A 19,442-nucleotide genomic window follows, 5' to 3' on the forward strand; every position below is an offset into this window, starting at 1 on the left:
GTGTTTGTGAAAGTTTTTTAAAAAAATATTTTTCAAACTTTTGATTTAAAAAGAGTATTTTTGGAGCGTTTGAGATGTCAGTTTCTGCTTTTAAAAACTACTGTAAAAAGTACTTTTAAGCCCAAAGTTAGAAGCACCCCCTAACTAATTTTGGTTTTTTTATAGATAAATTCAACTTTCTTCTAGACTATTTTGCACTTATTATAATAACTTTGATTGAAATATAAATTTTTTAATTTATTTTTAAAAAGTTGCTCATATAAAGTTGATATTAGAGTTTTCAAATAATTTGACTAATTTAACACTAATATAATTGATAATTTCACATATTTAATATTTTAGAATTTTTATATTTTATTTTCTATATTGTATGATATTATTCCTATCCCATAGAAAAATATAAATCAAATTGCTGTTATTAATTGAGAAATATATATTTTTCTGACAATCATGCGAGTTTATTTATTGTGTATGAGTGGACAATGATATTAATTAGTGAGAGCATTATTGAATTAAACATTTAGTTTTACTCTTCTAATTCAATATTTTAATAATATAAATGAAAAATATTTATAAAAATTAAATATGTGATCTATACTAACTGAAATAAAATTTATATTTTTTTAGGAAAAATAATTATTATTAATAAAGGACAAGTGCAAATATTAAAAAAAATGGTATCTTTTCAACATATGGGGATAAAATGGTCTTTAATCTATTAAATTTGTTTTAGAAGTGTTTTTTCTTCAAAGAGTACTCTATTTACGAATACAATCCACTTTTGATTCTTCTACAATTTCCAACTTTTATATAAAAAAGTATTTTTCTAAAAATAAAAGTTTTTGCAAATACATATTACGTTAGATTGATATTGTACATTGTTGGAATATTTTGGCCAATGACCCAATTGTTAGGCTCAGCCCATATCCACCCAACCCAACACACCTGGATGGCTCTACCCAATCCGCCACCTGGCCCACTCCAATGTTGACCCCACCTTGTCCATCACTTAATTACCCATCATCCTACTTGGCCTCTGTTTCCCTTCGTCTTCTTAATCTCCTTTCTCTCTCTTCCTTGTTTCTTTAAACCACCATGGCCTTGAAATTTCTCCATCGTCTTCGTTTTTAATGTTCTACCACTATAAATCTTCCAGTGGCTTATGACTTTTACACACAAGAGAATAGTTAAGAACAAGAGAGAAAGCTGGTAGCAAATAAGCAGAAATCTGAGTCATTTTGGTGGTCTACGGTGGATAAGCGACTGAGCCTTTATGACATGTTGGTGTGAGCATCCGGCGTGTTTGGGTTGACGGCCTTGGTGGCCATGGGCTCTCCCTTCCCGATCTGGCACCCTGAGCCATCATTATTTTTCTGATTCTGATATTGTATCTGATATTCTGTAATTTGTCTATTAGCGAAACTGTAAATCGAGCTTGTAATTTTAGAGGGTTTTTGTAACCCTCAATTTTCTGTAATAGATAATTAAGAATTTTATTTATTGGACTCACTGCGGATATAAATTCCCAATAGCCATAAAATACTGGTTACTTTCTCAGAAAATCTAGGGGGGGTGGGTTATGGAAAGGAAAGAAATGTGGAGGAGGCCTACAGTAACAAAACAAATCTTGATTAATAGGGATATCAAGTCCAAACCTTTTAAATAAAGGAGGCCTACAATACCAATAGAAACAAATGTGGAGGTAAGTGTGAAGGTAGGAAAAGTCAAAAGTAGTGAAGCTGAGAAGGGCTGTAGCAAAGGGTAAAAGGGGTATATTCTGGGTTAATCATTTACCGAAACAAGTCTCTCATTAAAAAAAAAGCATTTTGGTAAAAATGGCAAAAAAAGGGTTCCAAGCCCACCAAAATCAGTCACAAAGGCATTTCTAGAGTCTTCATTCCACCTGTTAGATATTAATGAAAAGGGGGTTTTAATTTATTATTCAAACAATATGGGCTTTTTCAGCTATTTTATAAAATTACAGGACCTAAAATAGTTCAACCTTTAAAATAAGATCCTAATTCCATTTTCAGGGAATGCAAAAAGACATCTGTTCCCATGATTCCGAGCTTTGTCCAAAAATTGGGTCCAAGAAATGATTGACACACGTGCTCAAAGTGCACACAAATGGGAGAAAATGGTATTTTTATCCCCACAATTCTGAACAAATCCCTGTAGATTAATTAAGAAATCAATGCTTATCTTTTGCTAATCATTTTTAATTAAGCATCCACATTCTTGTTGGCACCAAAACCTACTCCACTAGAAAACATTCTTTTGGAACGTTAATAATTTGAATTTTTTAATACTTAATAATAATTTTAATCAACTATATAAGAATTATTATTATTAAAATAAATAAAGATTCATGTTTTATTTTGAGCCTTAGAGCAAAGTTCGAATATCGAATAGGCTTGAACACACAGAGCTGGACTATCATCTTCAAAGAAAATGAAGGCTGAAAGCGTAGTGATGTACTTGATAGAGAGAGCATTGCAGTGCTCTGTAGCTCCTCTCATCTGTTACGTGATGACCGACAATGAGACCACCACCACCACGGCTGACGAAACGGCGGTGGGCTGACGCCGGATGCAGAGCACTTGTTATGAAATATGAGGATAAACGATAATCATATGTAAGAAAATTGCGACAGAATTAGATTCTTTATCGAAATTAACAGGAGTTAATTTGGATATCCTTTGGCTATATAGTTCTTGTAGCAATACCTATAATTTGAATGTCCCTTTAGGGTTCTCTTTTTAAATTTGTTTTGAGTTGACCTGCCTTCATGGCTTGCACGTTGCAACTAGTGGCCTTCCACGCACAACATTTGATGAATTATGCCCGACATCCTCATCTCATCTATATATACAATACATTATCTACATACATTATTCGTTCTCTTCAGCTCAACTTAGTACAACATTAACGAGGTAGAAATCTGAAAGAGACAATGGGGGTGGCAGATACTGTTTTGAAGATTGCCGCGTCGGTACTTGTATTGAGCTCTATTTGTATGGCTGCCGGAGATGCCAAGGCCGCCGTCTTTAAAGTTGGCGGCCGAGTTCTTTGCCAGGACTGCTCCCAAGGATGGAACGAATGGGTCAATGGTGCCAATCCCATTAAAGGTACACCATTCCTTGGAATCGAAACTCTAGTCGTTTAAACTTTTAGATAAAAAATTGATCATATCATTTTTTAAATAAAAAGTAAAATAAACTATGAGTTGGTTCTAATATCCACCAAATGTACCTTTCTCAGGTTGCAAAGTGTCCATCACATGTTTAGACGATAGAAACAGAGTCGTCAATGCTAGCGACTTAACAGACGATGCTGGCGACTTTGAAATAACTTGTAACAAGTACGTCAACGGCAAGGAGCTGAAGCCCCAAAAGTGCTTCCTAAGGCTGGTGTCGTCTCCCGACCCCATCTGCAACATCGCCACCAACTTTGGGGGCGGAAAGAGCGGCGTGAAGCTCCTCCGCCCGGCCATAGTGTACCGGGACATAGTGAAGTACATTCTGGGGCCATTTTATTACACAACTCCAATGTGTGATGAACCAGACACTAGTGCTCCTGATGAAGATGATTCCGATGATGCCAAACAGACCAACTACTAGTACTAGTCTTATGATTTTGATTTTGTATAAGACTTAACTGGCGTTGTCTTTTTTTATTTTCTTATCTTTGTCTTGTCCTCAGAATCAATTTATACTATGTTTTTAGATATAATTTGTCTATAAAGTATCTCAGTTTATTTGTGAATTATCGAAAAATTTAAATATCGGGATGAGGCCTTAATTAAATAGTAAGATTGAGATATCACCATTTTTGTATTATTTGTTCTGAATGTAGTTTTTGATTTAGAAATGTTTTACCAAAAAATTCAAGTGCAATATATTATCTCTCACAATTTCATACTCTTTTAAGTGTATATTAATAAATAATTTTAGTCATTTAAAATAATAATAATTAAGAAATACTAATCAATATAAGCAACAAATTAAAAATTTAATACAATATCTAGTTAGATAATAATTTTTTTCCTTCATACTCCAAAAAAAATAAAGAAAATAAATAAGATGGTAGAATTGACACCGTTAAATCAATTTTTGGTGTGATTAAAAATATACTTTTCAATTAATAAAATAATTAATTTATTTAAGTTTTTAAATTTATATTAAATTAATATATTTTATATATTTAATTATAATTATAATATATATGTCTGCAGAAAATGCGCGTCATTCATTCGATAATATGCAAAAATTATATTCACTAATTATTTATTTTGGAGAGTTGAAATTACAACCTTGATTTGTGTCTACCGCTCGGCCACGTAGATTCATTACAGGACTCAGATTTTATAAATTATGATTGGACCAAAGTCGGGTCAAATACAGAGGCCCAAGTGTTTTGTGAGGCCCATTTTCCAAGATCTTTGGATCGTCAGCCATGGCTCTTCGCTTCGCGGCAAGGAAAGCTCTCTCCTCTTCAGCTCCGTTGGTTCAGAAATCGAGGACTGCCGGGGAATCCATCGTTCTCCGTGGAAGATGGGCGTCCTCTTCATCCTCGTCGTCGGATCCTTCTTCTCCCAAGCCCAATAAGAAAGTGACCCATGATCGCCTCGCCTCCGTAATCGACGCCGTCAACGACCGTAAGCTCCCGCCGGAGCTCCGTGGACAACGTAACAACGTCAGGTGAATACTGTAACCTCCTTTCAGCATAATTTATATTTTCTTCACGGAACATGTTCGTAAGATTTCACAATTTCGTGATCAATTTCCTGAAAATTTTCGAGGGGTTTCTCAATTTTGATGGACGCTCCAGTGGTTATGGGTGTATAAAGGTGTGGTTTTGGGCATGATTTTATTGGTGGCTGGAAATCACTGGTGTACTGCTGGTGTATGATATGCCAGTGTTGAATTTAACTCAAACTTACTTCTAGAGTGTCAGACTGTCAGTGCTCTATGGGATAACAGAGTGTAGACATAGTGTTATGCTCTGCGCTTCTTTTTGTGATGAAATTCAGTTCTGAATACGATTTTCTGATGGTTTATGGTTCAAGTACACAATTGCATCAGCTATGTTGCAAAGTAGTGTTGGAATTTCTTTGTTTTTAACCAAGGAGCTGGAGTCCTAACAGGATGGCTTACATCAACATGAAAGTCGCTTGAAGCTCACTCTGGGATGGTGCAAACAGTTTATCAAGCTTGATTCAGTTTGAAGTTAACATTAAACCAATACACATATTTCAACAAAGTTTTTCTTGTAACGTAATTAATCAATGGTGTAAAGTGTGTGCTACTCTCAATTATCACCTCGTTTCTCATACCTGAGAGATATGTGCCCGTAATATATGAGCAGACTGTTTCTGGTATTATGATCACTGGAGGCTTTAGTCGTTCAGCATATGTAATTTCCTTCTGCTTAGTATTAGATTGTCCTACTAATCTGGTCAATGATTAGTCTTACATCTTTATTTTCTTAAATTATTGTCATCTATTCCTAAGTTCCTTATGTACAACTAGATTCTATCTGTCTAACCTGTCCTGAGGCTTGTAAAGTGAAATTACATTTGGGATTGTTGTTTTTCCAGATCAGAAACTGACATTATAAATGTCGTTGAGCAACGAGTATGGCATGCCATGGAAGAAGGTCAATTTGAGAACTTGCCCGGGAAAGGGAAGCCCTTGGACCTTAGCAGTAACCCTCATGCGGACCCGGCTGAAGACACCTTGTATAGGATTCTTAACAAAAACGGGTGTGCACCAGAGTGGGTTGAACTTAACAAGGAGATAAGGAATAGCATTGCTGGCTGGCGATTAGCACTTAGGAAAGCTTGGATGTATAAAGGTGGGCGTGATGATTCCAAATGGCTTGAGTTGTCAGAGGTGTTAAAACTGCAGCTGCGTGACCTAAACAATAAGGTATCTTCATTTTTAGACGTGCTGATACACAAGTTCTCATGGAAAACCTGGATTACGTTACAAATGATAAAACTGAACATTTCGTTCCTTGCCATTATACTTATTTAGTTCAATTGTATTTGAAAAATATTGTAGTGATACTTTTATCACGACCTTGACACATAATACTCCTGCAGGACTACATAATTTATCAAATCGAACAATTCTTCTTCATGTTTTTCCTACGGGAAAACAAAAATGAAATAAGTCTAGTTATTTGCGCATATCTCCTTGTTAATATAATAAAATACAGTAATATTATTTAAATTTTGGATAGGGATACCTGGCTTTGCAACGCAAAATTCTCGAAGAATGGAACAATGTTGAGCAAATTAGTAGAAGTAAATGTGAACCTTCTCTGTTAAGGGGAGGCTTGGGTATTATCTTACGGAAGTAGAGACTTAGTCGTAAAATTTAGCAGTTTGTTGATGCCACTTCGTTTAGAAGTAAATGTGGCTTATTGTTCTTGGAGGCATGATTCGTTGCTCAGACCAAGTGTTTGTATCTTGTAGGTACTTCATTACAACCTCATTGTTCCCTTTGGCCGGCAGATGTTTGGATTCAAGTGGGAAAGAGAAATAGATCGGCTGAATGAGGAAATTCAGATGGATAAATGACATACCCATTTCTTCTCGGTTGTGTGCTTATTTCGAGTCCCGCTATGTCATTTTTGCCTATCCTGACATTTTAGAAATTAAACATTTAAGCAACTTCCACCTATCATTTAGAATGGAGCAGCGGTGGTTATGTTTCAATTTGCGCATGAGCTATCTGATGACACATTCCTTGTAAGTGTACAATCCTTGTTGGCCTGTTTAATCTTTTTAAGTCTTGCACAGCAGCTCAGATCGTGTTCGGATACAGCAATTGACCACCCGTAAATTTGAGCTGCTTGAAAATCATGGACGCCAAAAGGAGTTACAGATTCATAGTTGGGTTTCAGATGGCTGCTGGAGGAGTAAATGTGTGGCAGATCTTTTTGTATCTGCTGTAATATCAAGCAGCTGCCTGTGCAGGGCTTCGGATACGTCGTCTTTTTCATTCTTTGCTTCTGAAAGATACAAAAGAAACTGTCCATACTCGTGTAAGCAAAGAATGAAATTACGCAGTTAAAAAATTACATTTTATATGATTGTCATTTGTTTCATCCCAATAAATAAATTCATCTGTTAGTCAAAATTTATTGATATCAATAGGAAAAAGAAAAAAAAAGAACTAAGTTGAATGAGATTTCATATTTAACTGACCTATTATTGATAAAAAAAAATTTCGATTATAATTTGTTTGACCTACAACGAGCCTGTAGATAAATCTGACTAAATATAATTTTTTATTTATTTATTTTTTGATATTAACAAAATTTATGAATTTTATTAACATATTACGAGGATTGAAGAACATCCTCAAAATTATAAATTCTTATTTTGTCCAGCAGCCGCATCGATTATTTAATAGCTTATAAAATAAAGTAAATTAAAATAGAAGTACTGCAGTAAAATAACTTAATATATCCTTTTGACTTTAAAATAACTTAATATTAAAAGTGCAATTTCAGCAGTCACGATTTAATCTTCCAAACGTTAGGGATGACACAAATAAGGAGACCGTGATGTGAAACGTAGAAGCACTTCATGTTTAGTCTTATAATTAAAATTAGTAGAAGCAAACAACATTAAGCATCACTTTTAAAAAAATAAAATATAGTGATATTTATAAATCAACCAACATATTATAATATTTAATATGCAACATATCAATATTTTTAAACTAATCAATATCAAAATAATAACATATTACTATTAAAAATAAATTAAATATATATTTATAAGAATCAAACTCATGATCTTTTAATTGAAGCATTAGTTTAATTGGGTGTATTAAAGTAATTAATGATTGAAGATAACATGCATTTAGGCCCTTGCTAGCAAAAAGCGTGTTTCGATGCACCTTCCCATATGTTTTCCATGGCTCCCTGCCCACTATATAAATATATAAAATAATAATAAAAAAAAATAATGATAATAATAATAAATCCGACCTTTTCCCTTAAACTTTATTCCTTTCTTCTCTATCAGGCAATTTTATATGTGGAAAACATATTATGGATATTTTCCTTATAGTTTTTCTAATTTGTTTGTACTTAATGGTAATTCAGCTACTACCTTGATGCAAGAATATTCAATCGCAGTCCCATTGGGACAATCTAATGATTTGGATACAAAATTTTCTAATCTTGAGTGTGTGCATATATTAAAAAAAAAAAAAAAGTATATTCAATTGAAATCGGACAAATACACACCACATTAGTAACTGACGTGGCATACAACGAGGCCCATGACTCAGTGACTGACATGGCATACAACGAAAAGAAATATCCATAATTTATATCGATGACTCATTAGAAGAATATTTATGTGCATTTATTGCAACTTATTTCGTAGCGTTTAGATATATTAATGTAATGATCAGAAGAATATAATATTGATGTAATCGTATAATTATTAAAAATAAAGGATTAATTAGGTGGAAAGCTTTGGATGGGAGTACAATTTGAAGGCATATAAATTATGAACAAAGTTCCAGCTTTTGGAGCCTTGTTTTTTTCCTTGTATCACGGAAAGATTATACTTTTTGTGAAGAATCCACGCAAAGCCATTCCCCCAATTTCAGCTTTTCTCTCGTCCGAATTTCATCCTCTAATTGTTACATCAACAAAACGTCAAAGACAGAAAACAGTTGTTGTTTATTTTGTCCGAACATGTGCCTCACAAAGTTTCTGGCAAATAACCGATTGATTAATGTGTTATTGCTGTTGTATTAACCTGGCCGCACTCATGCTAAAACTAATATATACACATTGTATGTACAAAAATTACATTATTGATTAAGGTTAAGATTGAGATCCCATAAACAAGTTCGAGGTCATGTGTTTGATTTCATATTTATCTCATTTTATGTAAATTAATGATGTAATTTGCTTACTAATTTTAGTCATATCAATATATTACTTGAATTGATGTATAACTTAAAAGAAAAAGAATTACGCTATTTATTTTATTTAGAAAGATTTATATGCATAATATGTATATTAAAATGTATAACTATACTTATTATTGTTTATATCTATTATCTATTGAATTAAAGGAATATATTATGAGTATATTATATCATTATATCGTTGGGTTTAATTTAAATGACATTGACAACACACACAGATATATAAACTAACTTAAAATATAAAGTCCAATTTTGTTTCTTAAATTAACATATCAATTACATATATACTCATTCATAAACAAATATCAATAATTAATAGTTAATTATCATCAATATATGATAAATCAAACTAATTAATTAAATTTTGTTTTGTTAAAACTTCTTGACTATATATATATATATTACTTTAGAAATAAAGTGTTAGAACTAAATATAAACTCATTAGCAAGATAATGTTAGCTCTTCGATTGTAATGCCTTCATCATTGATTAATGTATATATTGATCTTTTTTTTTAATAACAGAAAATAATAATTTATTTTTATTTTTATTTTTACTTATTTTCGTCCATTTATACTCAATTGTTTTTACTTGTTTGCACTTTGCATTGTAAGGAGGTACGAAGAAAAAATTGGGAAAACTCGAGGGTAATATAGTCAATGATGATAGAATCATTGCTCACGTCATCAACAACGTTACAACTCCATACTGTGGGGACCAAGCCAGTAACCAATGAGCGCGTGCCACGTAAGAGAAGCACCGGAGGGGGATCATCGACGACGCCGTATGCGTCAAATTGAACTACTTTGGCGGATTAGCGTAGTATAGTATAGCATAGTGGGCGACCCTTAATGCCTACGTACAGACGCAAGGAAGATCCCAAATATTGTAGCGTAAGCGCCAAACCCTTCCACCTCCTTTTCTCTCTCTCTACTCACATCCGACGTCTCAGCATAACCTTGAGCCGACCCTTTTCATCCTTGCCGTTCCTTGTCAAGCATTTCATAAATCTAGGCTTTTTGTCCACCCCCCACCTCCTTAGCCTAGGTGTAGTTTTCTTGTGGGATTCAAAGTTCTTGGTTGTTTAGGTTAGGCTTCCTCTCTCTCTCTCTCTCTCTCTCTTCAAATTTCTATCAGCATTGAGGAATCCCAATTTCATAAGGGTAATGCGTATATATATGTGTGTAAATATTTATCTCTATTTTATTTGATAGTTCTTAGGCCATTACTTTAATTCGCTCTCCTCCCTCTAAGATTTTTGCATAGTGTGTGTTTTACATAAATTATAACATCCAAACACATTATTATTAGTACTGAAACGCAGGATAACACAATGCTGGTTCCTCCATGGCTAGAGAAGCTCCTAACCACCACCTTCTTCAGCGTCTGCCGGAGCCACGGCGCCTCCACCCGGAGCGAATGCAATATGTATTGCTTAGACTGCAATGGTGACGCCTTCTGCTTCTACTGCCGCACATCCAAACACAAAGATCATCGAGTAATTCAGGTTACCCTTTTCTCTCTCTCTCTCTCTCTCTCTCTCTCTCTCCTGTTCTTGGTAAAAAATTATAACATACAGTACCAGAATATCTAAGTGTTTAATAATGCAGTAATTGAGCAGTAGTAACTCCCATGACACATGAATATTCTGTGTTGAAACTTTAAACAGGCGTTACGATTTATGGGTTTTTTTGTTGGGGAAATTTTAATTCAACTAATTATACGCTGATTTGGTCGAACTTGGTTTGATATGTGTGAAAATAACAATGTTGGTTGGGTACGGTGTGCAGATAAGGCGATCGTCGTATCACGATGTGGTCAGGGTTTCGGAGATTCAGAAGGTTTTGGACATAAGTGGGGTGCAGACATATGTAATAAACAGCGCCAGGGTTTTGTTCTTGAATGAGAGGCCTCAGCCTAAGGGTGGGAAGGCTGTTTCTCACATCTGTGAAATCTGTGGGAGAAGCCTTTTGGACACCTTTCGTTTCTGTTCTTTGGGATGTAAGGTCAGTCCCTTAATATTATTTCTCCCTCTCTCTTTCTGTAGAAACACACACACACACACACGTGTGTGTGTGCTTTTTCCACCTTCTTAACATCATGGGTTTTTAATTCTTTTTACATTGTTGGTTCATACATATACATCATGATTCATAAATATACGTATAAGCCCATCTCCATCAGCATCACCATCATTGTAAGTTGTAACAAACCACTACAATATATAAAATAGTCATGATCATCTTTGTAAACCCACCATATATGTAGTTGATGTATGGTGACATTAACCCATTGATGAAGAATGCCTGCAGATCATGTTACAAGCCAGACTATATAAATATTTAAAAAACTCATGTAATTAATTAATTACTAATCACCCATCTTCATGCATCCTTTACATCACATAACATAACCAATTAATAATGGTCATTATCATGATCATCATCTTTTTAGTTATGTCATGTATACATCATCGTCACCATTACCATTATCATGGGCCATTCTTTTTCTCTCTCTTTTTTTTTGGTTAATCTTTCTTTGGGGTTTGGGGGAATTATTCAGCTTGTAGGAATAAAGAAGGATGGAGATGGGAGCTTTTTCTTAGATGCGAAGAATGAGGTAGGAATGCAAAGAGGTGAAGGGATATCAAGAAGAGTGAATAACATGTCATCATCATCAACATCATCAAGAGAAGAGGAATTGGAAGTGCGTGAAGGCTCACAACAAGACATATACCCACCCACACCCCCTCCACCTCCTTCTACAAGAAGAAGAAAAGGCATTCCTCAAAGAGCTCCTTTTACCTCCTAATTGCACTCTCTTTTTACCCCATCATTAATCAAAATTCTAACTCAAATCGTGTTTGGTCGAACCTTAATCAATTATATTATAAGTATAATATATTCATTTACAGTGTAATTGGTATACAGTTCAAGATAAGTGACCAACCACATATAAAGTATATTATACTATATGACTGTTTGGTTCGACCAAATCTGATTTGAGTTAAAATTTAAGGGGTTTGCACCATTTTTCCCTTTGAATGTTGTAAAAAGAAATTATAATTTATAAGAAAGAGCAATAATTATTATATAATTATATAGAATTGTAAAAATGTAATTTTGATGGAAAAAAAAAAAAGAGCAAAGTGTTTGTGGATTGTGATATAAATAAATATAGTTATGATGATGGATGGGGCCAGCAACCCACATGGGCCGTTTACATAAAGAAAAACAGCTTTGATTAGTTTAATATTTGCAAAGTGACAAATCACTTTCTGTGAATGAGGGATTCATCTCTTTTCCGATTTTTGTTTTTGTAATTGATCGATTTTAGGACTATATATGTTTTTTTTTTTTAATAATTGAAACTGCTCTTAGTAATTTATATATATATATATAGTCTGTAATTGAAGGGTTTCTTTCAGGTACAGGCTGTGTGCACAACCTTTCCAGATATTAATTATTAATTACTTGTGATTAATTAATTAATTCCTACCAATTCAATAATATATATCTTTGACAGTAGGGTTTGTTTTGGAAGTTCTTTCCATACTGCTCTCATTGCTTCTGCAAATTTTATGTAAAATTTGTGTTTAAAATGTCACTAAAAATAAAGAAAAGTATTATTTTAGTTCGCTAAGTATGCCTAATTTTAATTTTAGTTCGATAATTATATTTATTTTTATTCAGGTCCAGTAACTTACGAAATTATTTACTTTTAGTCATCTGACATATTTTCGGACAATTTTACTTTTGAAATACAGGATGGAAATGCAATTGTTTTCCTTAGAGTGTGTTTGGTTGAGGTGAAAAGTAGGAGTATAAGAGATAATTTGGTGTTTGGTTAAGAGATAGAAGTGAAATAAAACTCGATGTATATGAAACATCTGTTGAGTTCAATTTTGTATTTTGAACAGAAAAGTGGAAGTATAAAGCAAAAAAGACAAAAAAATACAGTTTTTATTTTTATTTACTTTATTATCCATATATATCATATATATATAATTTTTCTCCAAAGTTGCTTTGGTACAAAAAAAATGCACTGATGTTTGAACTCAAATTCGTTAGTTGAAAATATTATTAGTAATTTTTATTAATAAGATTTTTAAATTTTTGATATATTAAAATTATATTAGCATAATATTAAATTATTTATTTTGTAATACGAAAAAAAGGGTTATTTAGTATAAGAGATGAGTGGATATATAGACTTTATATTTAATTATTTGGATTGTAGTCTTATAAGGATTGCAGAGATTAAAGTATTCATTGGACGTATAGAATTAGGTATGAGAAAGTTCCTTTTATTCCTTCCCATCATTGCTTAATATTATTCTCCCCAGTCAATGGGACATACTGCCAACCAAACCTTATTCCATCACTAAACTTGAGAATTCATAATTTTGAATTTCATCAATGTAAAAGTGTATGTCTATTTTTATAATAGTCTATTGATTTTTCGTCACATTTCAATACATTTATCGATTTTAATTATTGATATATTGAATTGATTTTTAAATTTAATTGATAAAGGCCGGACCTACACAGAACATTTTAAATTTGGTTGTTTTTGGGTAGTTTCACGTTAGAAATACAAAAATTAGGCGGTGTTTGTGAAAGTTTTTGTCCTAAAAAAATGATATAATGGGCCTTCCAACAGCCCAAATGCTCATATAATGGGCCAAGCTCAGCTACCAGATCTGTTCAGCATTTACCTCAAAGTTTGGAGGCCCAGAATTAACCTGGCCCAACCCATCTCTCTCTTTTGATGTACAACCAGCCCAGACCAAGTTCCGAATCTACATCTGAGTTTTTTACATACTCCTTGGAGTTTCAACATATACATTTAAGCCTCCATTTACTCATTTTCATTGTCCCACATTAGCAAAAAATTCTAACTCATATTGGGTTTCGTCGAACACAACTAATTGTAATATATTTATCATGTAATTAATCATTCTTCTTGAATTGTACAACAATCACATAAGAAATATAGTGTGAATGGGTAAAGTTTAGTTGATACGATTTGAACTAAAATTTCTCCTACATTTATCTATACTCTGTTATTGAGTGGAAGCATCTTTTTGATATCACACTTAATTTTGATCTGTTTTTTATTTTTAAAATTTTGAATTATAATTAATTATTTTTACTCCTTCATTTATCATGATTTTTCATAATTAAATTTGATAGTTATTTTTTTTTCTTATGCATTTTTTTATTTCTTCAATTATCTTTGTTTGTCAATATTTTTTTATAAATTAAAATATGTTTATTAACTTACTATTAATATTTAAATACTCTTTTACACAAAAATTATAGGTGCATTTTATATACGTAGAACGTGCTATATTCACTAGCATTTATATTATATTAGCTGTTATTGCACGCTGTTCTTGTATATATATAATAAATAATTGTTTATATTTTAAAATATATATAAATAAAAATAATATATACAAACCAACACATCATAAATTAATTAATTAAAATAAAACTAAATTAGGGATATTATCGACACAAAAAAAATTGATGTGAGTGAACTTTCCATATTATTATAGATGGATTGTATAAATCATATAGATGAGAAGAATTTGAGTAGGAGTAGTAAAAAATACACAAGGATATTTTTCAAAATTTAAAAAATTGGTATCACAGGGTAAATAACTACTGTTTGTGTGTGAAAATAGAGTTCTCTTTTTTATATAATTAGAAAAGCACCCTATTGGTGTTTTCAATTTATTGGTATGTTATTTTTTTTTTAAACTGGTATGTTAGTTTTTTTTAAGATGAAATAATTGCTTTTATATTTTCCATCCATCATGATTTTTCATAACTATCTTTTGGCGTTTTTTTTCTCATTCATTTTTATCTTATACTTATTTTAAATAACTTTTAACTCTATAAAAAGTAAATAATATAATTTAAAAACATACTTTATTTTAAATATTTTATAAAAATTATGCGCATACATAAAATGTGCACAATTACTAAGTATATAGTAATATCTCCAATCATTGTTCTCTTTTTTTTTTTTTTTGGGATCAAATGCAGTTTGTCGATTGGTGCAACCAAATTTTCACATCTTTTATACTGGATATCTAGATTTTTGGAATTTCATCTCCAACGTGTGAGAAAGTTGAAACCTATAGTTGCATCTAATAGCCCTCGTGACTCTGAAAACTAATATCAGACACCCATTTTTCCGTCAGTTATTGGCTCCAGCAGTGTACACGACACGGACATAAACCTAACAAACAAACAGATCTAATCTCCAAAAATCTGACAGCACCGAATGGTCCACTTCTCCTGTCTACATATATCCAATCAATCCTCACCAGATAACAGATCTTGAGTAGCAGAGGAAAATATTGTGGGAGCAGTGGAGATGGAGAACAGCCAAACTAACAGCCCGACAACAGCCATAATGGAGCTCGCCAACATGATAAGTGTGCCGATGGCTCTCAACGCCGTCGTCCGCCTCAACGTGGCGGACGTGATTTGGCAGGGTGGATCCAACAACCCCCTCTCCGCGGCCGAGATCCTATCTGCTGCCGCGGTTGGCCCTGGTGGCGATGCCGAGAACCTCCAGCGCATACTCCGCTTGCTTACCAGCTTTGGAGTGTTTGAGGAACACCTCAACGCAGATGCCACAAAAAGAAGGTATCTGCATTTGTGTGAAATCATCTGCCTAATTGCTAACTGTGATTTTCACTAGAAATCATCGATCGTGTAATGATTTTTTTAGGGTGTAATGCAATTTATTCCCATATGATTATCTCATATAAAAAAAATAATTATTTTCATTTCCGTATTTTTTAAAATGCAGTATTTTAAAAAATATAAATGGATAAATTGTTGTATTTTAAAAAATACAAGAAGTAAATTGTTCTTTTTTTTTTAATAGAAGTATAATTTACTCATTTATAATATCACATGAGGTTGCTCATATTTTTTCTATTTTTTTTAATCTAAATTAGGTTTGATTGGACTAAACAAATCACATAGAGCAATATAATACACTTTCAATGCAATTGGTTTTTTTTTTTAAAATTATACATTAATCACAAGACAAGTGTATTACACTTATTATATAATTGATTCATATTTGACCAAATCCCATATGAATTAACACTTTTCAGTAAAAATATTTGTTTTTGGATTTTTACTCTTTCTTTTTCTTTTTTTTTTAAATTTCATTCAAATAAGATAATGCTCAATTTGAGTGGACAGAATACAATGTTATGTTTTATTTTTCAATATTTCTTATAATAACTTTTCCACTTTTGGCCAGGCAACATTTCCCCTAACTTTTCATTCTGTTCAATTTCTTTTATGAATTTGTATTCTATATTTCACATATATACACTATCGTCCACTTTAGTCCGACAATTACATAATTAATTATGTTAATACAATTCGTAGTTAAATTTCAAAATTAACATTATACTTAAATTTAACAACAACAATAAAAAGTTTTTTATCAGGCACAATGGTTAAAATGTAGTTTGAATGAGATTTATTTGAAAAAGTGATTATAAACAAAAACAATGTTTTATAGATATATATGTTGATTATGCACAAATTTGAACAGATATTCATTGACGGAGGTGGGCAAGACCCTGGCGACAGATGAGAACGGCCTATCGTACGGGGCTTACGTACTCCAGCACCACCAAGATGCCCTGATGCGGGCGTGGACGCTGGTGCACGAGGCCGTCCTGGACCCCTCCTCCGAGCCGTTCGTGAAGGCTAATGGCGAGGGTGCTTACAGTTACTATGGAAAGAAGCCTGAGATGAACGAGCTGATGCTGAAGGCCATGTCTGGAGTATCTGTTCCGTTCATGAAAGCGTTTCTGAATAGCTACGATGGGTTCCAGGGAGTGGGAACACTGGTTGATGTGGGGGGAAGTGCAGGGGATTGCTTGAGGATGATCATGAGCAAGAATCCAAGTATTAAAAAAGGTGTCAACTTTGATCTACCTGAGGTTGTTGAAAAAGCACCCAAAATTCCTGGTAAGAAACAAATTATTGGGAATTTATGAAACGTGTTAATTAGTGATTATGTTGTGATCTGCTGATGATTAATTATATATGGAAAGCTGTGGGGGGTCTCATGGGGTCATACTCACTAATTTCCACTACAAAAATGTGGGTCTTGTGGTTTATATTAATACTGATCGAATATGGCACATTTAAATATTATTTAATAAAAGAATTTATTATAGAAAGAATGATAATGTAAAAATGATAAATAACTTTGAAAGAGAATATTGAGTAGGAGAATGAGAAAAAATATTAACTAAAATTAAATAACTATTTAAAAAATAATTTTTATTACTTATAGATAGTGGTAAAAATGTGGAAGTTAGTATGTGGAAAAAAAATAAGAGAGAAAAAAAGCAGACTAAAAATAATGGAGGCATCAAAGAGGTGCCTCTCTTAATATACTAGCCATCGTAGTACGCTATTTTTATATGCATATAAGAAATAATATTTTATATTTTAAAATATATTATGAATATATATATATATATAACCAGCACATCATATTTTTTTTTAAAAGAAAAAGAAAGAAAGAAAGAAACAAAGAAAAAAAATTAATTTTGGGATATTATTGATATAATAATAAAATTGGTGTTGCGAAGTCGTAATTTCCATTTGTGAGAGAAAAAAACTTTTTTTTTATATGGTATAGAGCGTAGATGTAGATAACTAGTATTTGTGGCACACCCAAATGTGTGGTAATTAATTTAAAATATAAGTAATAATTTATTACTTTTTTAAAATATATATTTTGGTTAAATAGAAAATATTAAAATACTAGAGGTTGTTAGTAGTTATTGAAAGGAAAGTGGGGAAAGAAAAAAAAAAAATTAGTAAGTTGGGATAGAGAGAGTTGGAAGTTGAGAAAAATGAAAAAAAAAATGCTGAAATAAATTAAAAAGTAAAAATTTAGACACCAAAGAGGTGCTCTCTAATTATAATAAGATATAGTGACTACTAATTTGTGGCACACTCTACGTGTGCAACTTTTATAATATCATTAAAATAAAAATATTTATAAAATTCTATTATCTAAAATTTAGAATAAAATAAAATAAAATATAATATAAAATTATAAATTAAAATTAAATTCATAAAAAAATTATGACAAAAAACGATGAATAAAAATTAAAAAGAAAAAAAAATAACTATTGGAAGATAGTTGGAAGAGACACTAAAGAAGTGCTCTCTCTTAATATTTAGTATAAATATATAAAAAAAAGGATGCACTGCAGATATTCTGAGTAAAGGTGAAATAATTCGAGTTTTCCTATGATGATGAGACGCAGGTGTAGAGCATGTTGGTGGTGACCTGCTCAAGACCATTCCATCCGCTGATGCTATTTTCATGAAGGTTATTCCATTTCTCAACTTTGACCAATCTCTTTTCACTTTTTCCGGGTTTTGCCCCTCCATTATTTGCAGTTTGAATTTCTTATTTCAGTTTATATTCCATTTTACATGTACATGTCACACTCACGTGTATAAAGATTAAATTATTAATTTTATTTTAAAATTTCTTTTAAACACATAATATATAATATATACATATATATCAGATGCAATAGAACATACGACATGAATTGCAATAGAAAATTCAATATTGTGGATTCATTGAGAGCTACTCAATTTTAACTTTATCTATTGCTTAAATTTTTATTTGAACTTATGACATTATGGTGTAGAAATAAAACATTAAAAAACCAAGGACATTTTTTAGTACTCAAGGCCCTAAGTTCTTGATTCTAATCTTATAATATATTTATGTATATGCGTATGTTTTGATGTGTTTTAGCAATGATAACACAGATAATTATGTGTTTTTGTTGTAATTCGTTAGTGGTAACAATTGCACGTTGCTAAAATGGACAATATTTGCACTTAGCAGTGGATACTAACAACATGGACAGACGACGAATGCAAGCATATCTTGAAGAACTGTCACGATGCACTTCCACCGGGAGGTAAAGTCGTTGCTTGCGAGCCGGTGCTGCCCAACCACACAGACAACAGCCATAGAAGTCGAGCCCTTCTTGAAGGAGACATCTTTGTCATGACGATTTATAGGTCTAAGGGGAAACACAGGACGGAAATGGAGTATCGGGAGCTAGGCATTGCAGCCGGCTTCCGTAATTTCAAGGCAAAAATCTTACTCGATCAATTCTACACTGTCCTAGAGTTTCAAAAATGATTTAAATCTTGTACTATTTCTATGTGCTATAATTTGATCTCAGTCATTTTACATAGTTTTTGAAATAATTTGGGTCGGTTTTATTCCCCGATGTAACTATGTTAATTTTGGACTATTGAGGTGCGTGTAACATTTGTTCCAAAAAAGTGTTAATTTTGGACTATTCAGCAAAAAAGATACGAGATAATTTTTTTTATCATTTTGGTCCCATCTAGTGGGAAAGCCCTAATGTAAAGGT

General features: G+C 32.4%; 4 protein-coding genes across 7 annotated transcripts; all 4 read left to right on the top strand.

The window, feature by feature from the left end:
• The first annotated feature begins 2,913 nt into the window (after positions 1-2,913).
• On the top strand, positions 2,914-3,801 carry LOC105179544 (pistil-specific extensin-like protein). Its single transcript, XM_011103194.3, has 2 exons — positions 2,914-3,128; positions 3,262-3,801. The coding sequence occupies exons 1-2, from the start codon at positions 2,954-2,956 to the stop codon at positions 3,618-3,620; spliced, it is 534 nt and encodes a 177-aa protein (XP_011101496.2). The 5' UTR covers positions 2,914-2,953; the 3' UTR covers positions 3,621-3,801.
• Positions 3,802-4,392: 591 nt separating this feature from the next.
• On the top strand, positions 4,393-6,810 carry LOC105179512 (Tetratricopeptide repeat (TPR)-like superfamily protein). Its single transcript, XM_011103162.3, has 3 exons — positions 4,393-4,700; positions 5,600-5,930; positions 6,482-6,810. The coding sequence occupies exons 1-3, from the start codon at positions 4,456-4,458 to the stop codon at positions 6,584-6,586; spliced, it is 681 nt and encodes a 226-aa protein (XP_011101464.1). The 5' UTR covers positions 4,393-4,455; the 3' UTR covers positions 6,587-6,810.
• A 3,033-nt stretch (positions 6,811-9,843) lies between these two features.
• LOC105179511 (protein RGF1 INDUCIBLE TRANSCRIPTION FACTOR 1) lies at positions 9,844-12,217 on the top strand. Of its 4 annotated transcripts, none has more exons than XM_011103159.3 (4): positions 9,844-10,128; positions 10,277-10,472; positions 10,756-10,971; positions 11,528-12,217. In XM_011103159.3, the coding sequence occupies exons 2-4, from the start codon at positions 10,299-10,301 to the stop codon at positions 11,774-11,776; spliced, it is 639 nt and encodes a 212-aa protein (XP_011101461.1). In that variant the 5' UTR covers positions 9,844-10,128; positions 10,277-10,298; the 3' UTR covers positions 11,777-12,217. The 4 variants fall into 4 exon arrangements, with proteins under 4 accessions (XP_011101461.1, XP_011101462.1, XP_011101463.1 ...); XM_011103160.3 differs by having other exon boundaries at positions 9,844-10,053; XM_011103161.3 differs by having other exon boundaries at positions 9,844-10,053; positions 10,290-10,472.
• Positions 12,218-15,183: 2,966 nt separating this feature from the next.
• LOC105179510 (nicotinate N-methyltransferase 1) lies at positions 15,184-19,295 on the top strand. Its single transcript, XM_011103156.3, has 4 exons — positions 15,184-15,630; positions 16,562-16,983; positions 18,303-18,367; positions 18,902-19,295. Exons 1-4 carry the CDS (start codon positions 15,356-15,358, stop codon positions 19,202-19,204), a joined length of 1,065 nt encoding a protein of 354 aa, XP_011101458.2. The 5' UTR covers positions 15,184-15,355; the 3' UTR covers positions 19,205-19,295.
• Positions 19,296-19,442: the final 147 nt, after the last annotated feature.

Source organism: Sesamum indicum, linkage group LG5 (genome assembly GCF_026168435.1).
Source record: "Sesamum indicum cultivar Baizhima isolate 11 linkage group LG5, ASM2616843v1, whole genome shotgun sequence".
Lineage (NCBI taxonomy): Eukaryota > Viridiplantae > Streptophyta > Magnoliopsida > Lamiales > Pedaliaceae > Sesamum > Sesamum indicum.